The 10790-nt window shown below is 34.2% G+C and overlaps 1 protein-coding gene across 17 annotated transcripts in view; it reads left to right on the forward strand.

Moving 5' to 3' along the window:
- LOC106882347 (uncharacterized) overlaps window positions 1–10790 on the forward strand; it is a 64123-nt gene that overhangs the window by 16078 nt on the left and 37255 nt on the right. For all 17 annotated transcript variants that reach the window (XR_008263943.2, XR_016241549.1, XR_016241550.1 and 14 more), the window contains exons 6-10: window positions 1069–1152; window positions 2587–2654; window positions 6000–6086; window positions 8959–9013; window positions 9697–9740. Coding sequence is in view for 13 of the 17 variants with exons in the window: in XM_014932992.3 (XP_014788478.2) it covers window positions 1069–1152; window positions 2587–2654; window positions 6000–6086; window positions 8959–9013; window positions 9697–9740 (338 nt within the window). In the remaining 4 variants the exon portion in view is untranslated. The remainder of the gene's footprint in view (window positions 1–1068; window positions 1153–2586; window positions 2655–5999; window positions 6087–8958; window positions 9014–9696; window positions 9741–10790) is intronic.

Raw genomic sequence — 10790 nt, forward strand, 5'->3', positions numbered from 1 at the left:
AACAACATTTAGTTTGAAACTAATTTGGAAGTTACTGGGAAAACAGGAGGCAAAAGATTTCCTGAGTGGGGAAGGGCTGAGAGTAAATGTTTTACAAATAAGTGAAGGAATTGAGAAAGAAAATTTGAATACATTTTGTGGATTTAAATGGGAATTGCATGCAGTAAACATTTTTAGAGAAGCTTAAGATTTGGAAACATGTTTAGGCTCTTTGTTAATATTGATCCTTCAAACATACAATATGTGATGTACCAGTGAATACAAAGAAGAAAATATAGTGCTGGTGCTTACTAAACGATCCTCAACATTTATCTGTTGCAGAATTTGAAAACTATAACTCATCAGTACATATTCCAGCATGCTAATCACATTGTGACTATACCTGATTTAAGTTCTATTTTAGCAGCAGAATTTACTTACATTTAGAAGTAATTAGATAGCAACACCACACTTTCATTTCTGCTCAAACTTACTTGTAGCACTTGCCTCTTGGGTTGTCATTTTTACAATATATGTTCTTTCTGGACCCTTTATCAAGACTTATACGATACAATCCTTCAATTTAAGGAATGGTGTTATATTGAACTCTTTTCCTTGTAATAAGCCCCTACCTTACAATAACCTTCAACTCCTCAAATACCACATCAATTACACTCTTCTCGATTTAGCCATTGAGGAACCTCTATGTGATTTCACTTCTTTCCAGAAATATCAAAAAACTCTTCTTCACATCACACTCTGCCTCTTTAAAAATGGAAGGGCAATTTGGACAATTAAGTCTTTGATTGGATGGTCAGAACACAATGTAATAACTTTTGATAATAAATCAACTTAAAACTGTCCCGGGATTAAACACTGTTGCTTTATAATTGAGAAGCTTACTGTTAAAAGATAACTATAATGCAATTTCTCTAAAATATACAAATATCTGCATTTTCAAAAACTATTGAAACATGGAAAATTTGATGTAAAAAAAAAACTAAAACAAAAACTAAGTAAGATGATAAAAAAATTGTTGAAAATTATATGTAATTTCTTTGTAAGGATTTTTGTGTTTTTGTTTTCTAGATCTTAGATTGGTTTGTTCAAATATGCTTGGCTGTGAAATATATACATGACAAAAACATCTTACACAGAGACATAAAATCTCAGGTAATATAATATATTTTATATCCAGTTTTCCATAATGGCATAGGTTGGATGGGTCTATTATAGTACAATATCTCATCACTTGCCACAATACTTAGTCATCTGATAAATATAACACCAGAGAAAACTGACAATCCATACAGTAAATGCATGCTTTTTATAGTTAGATACCTTTCTAAATCATGAATTACTTGATGGCATATACCGTGTGCATTGTATCAGTATCTTGTTATCAACACAAGCGAACTTGTCTGCTTGGACTAGAGAGTACTTTCCACATTTTCTAATTTTTGTAAAATGTTCAAGGTTATTTGAGAGATGTAAAACTAAGTATTGACCAATGTCCTCCTTTTAAAATTGCTGGCTTTGTGCATAAATCAGAAGTTATTTTTATTATGAAGGTGGTAAGCTGGCAGAATCATTAGTATGTCAAAAAAGCCAAAAACTTTATATTATTTGTAGTAAAGATTGTTTGCCAACATAACATGGCAGTCCTGGTTTAGGACAAATGTTGTAATTTAGGTCCAGGAGACATCGTTTCCAGTTGGTTATATGACATGATCTGTGTCCTTGTATTTTCAAACAAGGGAAACTAGCATCTCTACTCAGCTCAAAACGATATCTGTGTATCGCGATTTCCAGGTTATTTCCCTTCATCAGCACAGAATAGTTGTTCAGCTAGAAGTGGCGCTGCCAAATTGCCATTCGAAATATATGGTTTTCAAAGTGACAACTAATCACTGATCTATAAATTAGAAAATTACTATTTTTAAATTTCACAATGAGAGATATTCAACAACAGTACTTTGTAGTAAAGATTGTTTGCCAACATAAATTGGCATTCCTGGTTTAGGACGAATGTTGCTTTGTGTGCCTTGGGTATGTGCTGTGGTATTATTATTATTATTATTATTATTATTATTATTATTATTTCTTTTTATCACAGGTTTTGTTGGAACTTCTGGAGTCTTGCACACATAGTGGGCTTGCTACCTGCAACCTATAGTGCCATGCTATCTGTTCTTTTCAGTTATCTAATATTTTCCTGATTATTCTGGCTGTGCCAAGGAGGCAAGCTTTTTTATCAGTTTTACTGGGCACTCTATTCTAATTTCCTTTATATTCCTTTTGGTGCCTTCTAATACTGTTGCCAAGGACCCAACAATAATTGGCACTATCTTCACCTTCTTCATTCTCCATAGCCGGGCTATTTTGTACTTAAGACGGTTGTATTTATCTATTTTTTCACCTTCTTGACTATTTGTGGGTCAAAGGGGCATGCAACATCAACTGTATTGTACAGATTAATTCAATAGAATACACCTTTCCCTAAAACGTATGGCTTTGAGCCTGTTTGAAATTATTAAGATTATTATATTTATGTTATCAATATTATCGTTATGACTAATTGTTATTGATAATATTCATTATCTTCAGAATATATTTTTAACGAAAGATGGAACAGTGAAAATTGGAGATTTTGGTATTTCTAAAGTATTAAACAGGTAACTAAGATGTTCATTAATTTATCCTTGATGCCTTACATGGGGAGATGCTTCAGATATGTGGTAGGATTAGTAGTATAGAAGTGGGAGATAGGTATATATAATCTCTCCAGCCTGAAATTGAAACTTGATCACAGGTACAGTCTATCAAGAGCTTACTTCTGTTTGATTATGCTTATTAGTGCAGTTATTAGATCCATATTTTTAGGTAAATAGAGTAAAAGAAATTTGAAGTTGCATTCATGCCTTAAGAATTACTAATCTTCGTCGTTGATTTAATGTTCACTTTTCCAGGCATGCATGGGTTAGATGAAATTTGTTGAGGCAGATTTTTCTATGCTTGGATGCCCTCATCTGTTTCCAAGTAAGGTAACATTTTCCCATCACTTAACATGTTTTCAAAAAAGATTGGAAAAACTTATATGATGACAACACTTGTTTACAACTATCATGCGATGTCAAGGCAAGGAGACAAGGATGTAACTGATATACATGTATGCAAGTGCACACACACATGCACATGCTTGTATATATATATATATATATATATATATATATATACATATATATATATATATATATATATATATACACACACACACACACACACAACAGGCTTCTTTCAATTTCTGTCTACCTAATCCAAGGCTTTTGTCAGTCTGCGGTTATAGTTGAAGACACTTGCCTGAGATGCCATGTAAGACTGAACTCAAAACCATGTGTCTGAGAAGCAAACTTCTAACCACAGCTATTACTTCTATTTATAGAATTAAAGTTTTTTAAGATTTAGAGGAGGAAGGACAAGGTCCACTACCTATTACAGAACTCTTGAGACTGATGGATGTTGAGGAAAGAAAGGAAGTTATCCTCAGCCTAGAGACCTCATCATGCACTTGCGACAAGGGGGACTGTGCTAAAGGCCAAGTGGGGCAGTGTGTTAAACTGGGTGACAGATTATGTCTACCATTCAGGAATAGTCACAGTCCATTTGATGGTTTTCCACACAGCTTCCATCTAACCAGTTTCACTGACAAGGCTTTGGATGATCTGAGTCTATCTGAAAGCTAAATACATGGCACTTATTCATTCCTTGGTTGTAACTATTCACTGAACCACTCCTGTGGTTGCAGACACAGAACTATTTGGTTAAAAAATTTGTTTCACATTCACATGATCTCAAGCTTCAATTTGATTGTGTGACATTGGGTAAAATGAAAGTACTTGTTCAAGGTGTCACACAATCAAATTGAAGCTTGAGATCATGTGAATGTGAAACAAATTTTTTAACCAAATAGTTCTGTGTCTGCAACCACAGGAATGGTTCAGTGAATAGTTACAACCAAGGAATGAATAAGTGCCATGTATTTAGCTTTCAAATACATGATAGTTAGAAACTGGTATTGATTTAAATGGCTAAGTCCCTCCACCTAAATTGTTAATATGAATATGTGGTTTTACAACTGGGTGACCCAAGTAGATACCATTACTTAGGTGAATAAAGCAATACTGCAAGCATTGTTTAAACATACAGCTCTTTGACCAGCAATCCACCTTAACTATTCCAGTGTCACTCTGTATGTGTGTGTGTGTGCGTATGGGTGTGTGAATAAGAAGCTCGCTTCCAAACCATGTGCCATTGTGTGGCACTTTGGGCTAGTGTCTTCTACTATAACCCTAGGTTGACCAAAATCTGGAATTAATAGAAAGAAGCTGCAAGAAGTCTATTGTATGTATATACGCGCACGCGCACACACACACACACACACACACATATATATATATATACATGCACACACATGTATGTGTGTATTTGTATCTTACCATTGCATGATGGTTGTAAACGAGTGTCACTGTCATACAAGTGATGTTGTTGATTTCCATTCTTCTGTGAAAAAACATGTCTGGCTGTGGGAACTATTATCTCTTTGCCTGGAAGCCAGTGAAGGCTGGTGACAAGAAAGGCATCTGGTTGTAGAAAATCTGCCTCAGCAAATTCCACCTGACCCATCCAAGTGTACGTAAAAGGAAATTGTATGTATGTGCATGTATTGCTGTAAGTCAAACAAATAAGAGGGGAGTTCTTAATACAGGTTGTAGAGAATGTTTTTTTTATTGAAACTGAAACTTTGTCCTGCAACTTGAGTTTCAGTTTCAATAAAGATATACATATATATATATATATATATATATATATGCCACGTAAAAGCGCCTGTCCAGTGTCATATAAAAGCACCCAGCACACTGTGAGATGGTTGGCATCAGGAAGGACATCCAGCCATAGAAACCATGCCAAATCAGACTGGTGTCTGGTGCAGCTCCCCAGTTTGCTAGCTCTGCTGAAACCCATGCCAGCATGGACAACAGATGTTAGATAATGATGATGATATATGTATATGTGTGTAATACCAGTGTATGGGTTTGTATGTTGCTGTTTAGCTCAGATCAGCTCTAATCTATCAGACCTATGATCAGATGTTTCAGATGAGCCCATATTATTGTCTTTTATTTTAAGTCAGTATAATATCTCTGGTTACTATATCCAACATGCTCTTCTTTTTTTTTCTAACTATGGTAGGAATCGAAGGAGATTTGGGTGTTATTTGTAGCACATTGAACAATCCTGTAAAGTGGTATTAAGGAATTCAAATTTTGATGGAATTTTTGTATTCATACCTTTCTCTCAAAAGCATTGGTAGTATAAATTAGACACCTTCAGCTTGTAATCAAAAACCAGCTTAAGTACTTCAATAGACATATACTGTTTTATATTAAATTTAAAACACTTAGCCCTATCTTTCTGTCCATATGGCTCTAAAGTAAAAATCTTTGGGCACTGGACATGCTCCTTTGGTTAACACATATACTTAATGCTTATTCTGCTTTCATTTAAACTTAAATTTTAGAGCAGCTCCTTTTCTGTAAACTTTTAGCAATCATAGTTGTTATGGTGTTAATAGAAACCAATAAAACTATTACAAGTGTGGCCTCCCATGTGATATGATAGAAATTTTCCTCTGCCAAATTTAATATGTCAAGAAGGCTAAGCATAGCAATTTAAACTATCTTTATTGCTGCTGGATTTGGGTTATTTTAAATGCTAAAAGATTACAAATAGCACAATGCAATTTCTAGATTTCTCTCTACTCATCCTGATTGACATCTGAAGTACTTGTAGTACAGCAAATACTTGTATATATTTTTCTAATACTCACGTTTCATTACCAGTGATATTAGTTTTTAACACAATGCAGTTTGTGCCTTATCTTTTGTTTAACATAGCTATGGTGGTACCTGCAATATATTTCTGGCTCAGATAATTTTATTTTTCTTACATATATTTTTCAGTACCTGTGATATGGCAAAAACTTGTATAGGAACACCTTTCTACCTTTCTCCAGAGATTTGTGAAAATCGGCCATATAACACTAAAAGGTTTGTTTTGTCTCTTGCTTGTTTCTTTGTTTCCATTATATTCGTGATAATTTTAACTCGACTACTTACTCAACATCATCATTTCACTTCTTCCAGCCTGCATATTTGCTAACCTGACCACTCCATGCATAGATTGTGGTAAATTGATACTCTGTTGTGCTAGTATGTCTGATTATTCTTTTAGCAGTGGAAGTCCTTGGGGCATAAGAACATTTTAACTGTCCAGGATGTTACTAGTTGATATCTGTCATTACAGTGTATCTTTAGTCAAGATATTTAATTCTCAAATGACTTACAGATTTACAATAGGTACATATAGAAATATGTGTTTGTGTGTGTATAACAAAACTGGAGAGTAGGTTCATGAATTAAATATGCAGGTGGGAGAGTTGCAGAAATACTTTATGGTATATCTTCCAGCTCTCTAAATTCTGAGTTCAAATCCAACCTGCCTGGAGACAGCAATGGGAAACCACTCCAGTATTCATCCCATTGTTAGTCATGGTAGCCAAAGTCTCAGTGATCTACTTAATGGCAGCAGGGGAGGGTATGAACCTTTCTAGGTCATATAGGGAATGCTGGAGTAGGTTCACACGCACAGGACCTACCCAAGGACACACCACTACTAGACTAAACGAGACACTTATTTCAGTGAAGATATAAGGTGAGTTATGCAATCCAGGACAGGTAAGTTTTCTAGGTTTCTACATTTTTGGAGATTCATACTGATTCATTTGGTATGAATCTCTGACAAAGTGAAGATCTTGAAATCTTACTGGGCTCAGATTGCACAATTTGATCATTATCTTCACTGAAATACATGTAAGATGATGTGTAGTCAAATAATTTATGAACTGACTCTCCAGTTCTGTTTTTGTTTATATATATATATATGTATATATATATATATATATATATATATATATATATATATATATATATATATACACTGTGATTTTTCTTACTATTTGAGACCAGTAAAAGGAAACCTAAACTATGATACACAAGTTTTCTTTGCAGTTTTCTCTCTCAAAATGTTAGGACACATTTGGAATTTTAAACACTTTAGATGCCATGCAATTTGAATTTGAATCACACTATAAAAATACACAAACACACACACACACATACACACATGTACACAGTCATCATTTAGTGTCCACATTTCCATGCTTGCATGGGTTGCATGGAATTTTAAGCAGATTTTCTATGGCAGGATACCCTTCCTGTTGCCAACCCTCACCTCCAAGCAAGAAAATATTCCCTATGACCAGATATATTTTCACAGAAGTTAGGGACACTTGTTTACAGCTTTCACATGAAATCAAAGAAAGGCAACAGTAATACACACGCATAGGCACACACACACACACACACAGAGTCATAAAGTCTGGAGGCATGAGAGGTGAATATTCCCTGTAGCTACTGGAATTGTTGAGTATATATATAAACAGATTGGTTGCTTGTTTCTCTGGAATTGGTCAAATTGATGTAGACACCTTTGATGAGAATCCAATATATTTTGAAACTTTATTAAGACTGTTCATCATGTTTCTATGGAGAAATAGCTATAAAAAAAAAAAGCCCTCTTTATATATCCACTCTATTATTGGTTACATATTTACTTATTTAACTATGTTATATAAATATACATTCTCTGCTTATACCTCTCGACTTTATGGTTTTATATACTCCTCATATAATTTCCTCAAACAGATCTTTTGGATTTTCAGTTACATGGGCACTCTACATTAAACTTCTTTGTAATTGATTATTAGGTGGACTGATAACCAAGTCCATAAGAAGAGCTTTCTGTGATAGAAGAGGAGTTATGTGATATCTGACAATTTTCTGAAGGCTTAGTTCAACCCAGAGCTATAGTAGTAGATACTTGTTCAATGTGTTATGCAGTGGGACAGGACCCAAGACCATCATCATCATCATCATCATCATTTAACGTCCGTTTTCCATGCTGGCATGGATTGGACGGTTTGACTGACGTCTGGAGAGCCAGCGGCTGCACCAGGCTCCAATCTGATCTGGCAATGTTTCTACAGCTGGATGCCCTTCCTAATGCCAACCACTCCGAGAGTTTAATGGGTGCTTTTTACATGTCATTGGCACAGGAGCCAGTCAGGTGGCCCTGGCACAGGAGCCAGTCAGGTGGCCCTGGCACAGGAGCCAGTCAGGTGGCTCTGGCACAGGAGCCAGTCAGGTGGCCCTGGCATCAATCACGTTTGAATAGTGCTTTTTACGTGCTACTGGCATGGAAGCCAGTCAGATGGATGGTGCTTTTTACATGCCACCAGCACAGGAGCCAGCCAGGGGGCACTGGCATCGACCACATTCAGATGGTGCTTTTTTACATGCCATCGGCATGGGAGCCAGTCAGGCAGCACTGGCATTGATCACTTTCAGATAGTGCTTTTTACATGCCACTGGCACGGGAGCCAGACAGGGGTCACTGGCATCAACCACATTTGGATGATGTAGTCTTCTTACCAATCAGCCACCATGATTATAAGTGGTTATATTTTTAAAATTCTTTTTATGTGCAGAAAATGTAAACAATAAATACAAGAAAAAAGATTTCCTGTCTATTTTCTCCATATAGTTATCTTGCTATATTCATTTTAAAGATTTTCCTTGACTTATATTTCTTCTTTTATTCTGTTTAGTTTTTCTATAAAAGAATATGTTAATTCTGATCAAGATGATGTCATTGTAAATAACGAGTAGCTTTTCTTTCCCCTACCTTTCTTTCATCAGATTTCTGTTAATTTGATTTGTATAAACCATCTTCTTTCAGCTAAATGTTACTTTAGTTATCTTCCTGTAACATATATTTCAAGCTTTCCCTTATCTTCAACAGTGATATCTGGTCCTTAGGTTGTGTTCTCTATGAGCTTACCAATTTACGCCACCCGGTAAGCACTATTTTAATTTGTATTTATTTCCTTAGTGAAAATTTACTTCTTTACAGTTCATTTAAAGATCTATTACAGTAAAATGAAGTAAAATTAAGCCTTCCAGCTTCAGAATACAAGACAGATTAGATCTGCTACCTCCTGAAATGATGTGTCTATCATCTCCTTGGCAAAGATGTGGCGTAAAGTATGTTTTAATTGTTGTGGGTAGTTTATGGCTCATATAAAATACATCCCATTCCTCAAACTGAAAACATACCCTCTAAATTACCCCCAAATGTACAGGTGCAGTAAATAATATTCTTCATGTTTCCATATCCAGTACATGATTTCATTGGTGTCTGTTATTCTCATTAATTCTTGACATTCATTAAAGAATTCAAGAATAGCAATTTCCGTAATTAAGCATTAATTATTTGGCAGTTAGTGGAGTTAAGTATTTTCTCAAGTATTAACTGCATTGAAATACTTATTCAGGATCTATGAGTCAGAGTCTGGCATCATTTCATCCTTTCAGTCATCTTAAGTCTTAAGAAATTTGAGAAAGGAATTTCAAAAATTCACATATTCTGCATTCAAGAGTATTTTATTCATGCTACCCATAAACAAGTGCAGGTATTTCTCTTCATGTTTATTTATTTACTTTTTAATTTTTATCTTTTATTTTTTTTAATTACTTCTAGTTTGAAGCCAGGAATTTGAACAACTTAGTTTTTAAAATTGTGAGGTAAGAAATATTTTTTCAATGTGATTAAATTATATGATAAAGAATTCCTTGTGAAAAAAACATTAAAACACTTGTTGGTCTGCTAAAAATATACTATACACATTTCAGCTATAAAAATCAGGTCATCAGCATATCGTTTTAAACTCCTTTGTTATAATTTGGAGGACTACAGTGAACAGAAAGGAAACAAGGACTGAGTTCTGATTAACCCTTAATATATTCATTAATCTCTTAAAAGCATATTTATTCTGTTGGAAACACATCACTTAGTGCATTAAAAAAAAACAACTTATTTGTTAATCTGTTAGAAAAAGTACACCTGTTAAAAACACACTTGTTAGTTTTTTTTTGTTTTTTTTTTTAATATAATCATTAGTCTGTTAATATCATTTACTAGTCTGTTAAAAACATGCTTATTGAGACAAACATATGACTATATATGAAATTAAAACCTAGGATAGGCTTTCTAAGAATATAGGATATATTGTTATATAATTTCATATTGTATGAAATTCTTTCAAATTGATTTTATTTGGAGTCCTGAAAGATAAGAGAATATTGAATAAGACAGAAGATAAATGATTATGAATTAAAACAGAAAAGAAGATGATATGGTAAAAATAGAAAAAGTTTAAAAATACATAAGAATATCACAAGATCTGAGGCACAAAGATATAAGTATGTAAATCAGTTAAGACTAGATTCAAATATGATGAGACATTTAACGATAATTTTTCTTTAAAATAAGCTGGGGTAAGAAAAGATAAAAGTTGAGTTGGTTCGTTTGTTCTAATGGCTGTTTTTCTATGCTAGCATGGGTTGGAGAAGGGACTTATTTGGAGTAGAATTTGTCAAGCTTTGTAATTTTCTTATTTTATAAGCATCATCATAGGAACAAGGGACAAATAGCTGTAAACTGTGCATTTCAATCTTGCTGTAGTTGAAGCACAATCAACAGCAGAATGTATGAGAAGGAGTAACAGAATCATATGATCAGATACCCTTTCTGTGGGCCAATTCTTAACTGTAACTGCTTTTTCAATTTTTTTT

Source organism: Octopus bimaculoides, chromosome 4, assembly GCF_046866305.1.
Source record: "Octopus bimaculoides isolate indiv1 chromosome 4, ASM4686630v1, whole genome shotgun sequence".
In the NCBI taxonomy this organism is placed as follows: Eukaryota; Metazoa; Mollusca; class Cephalopoda; order Octopoda; family Octopodidae; genus Octopus; species Octopus bimaculoides.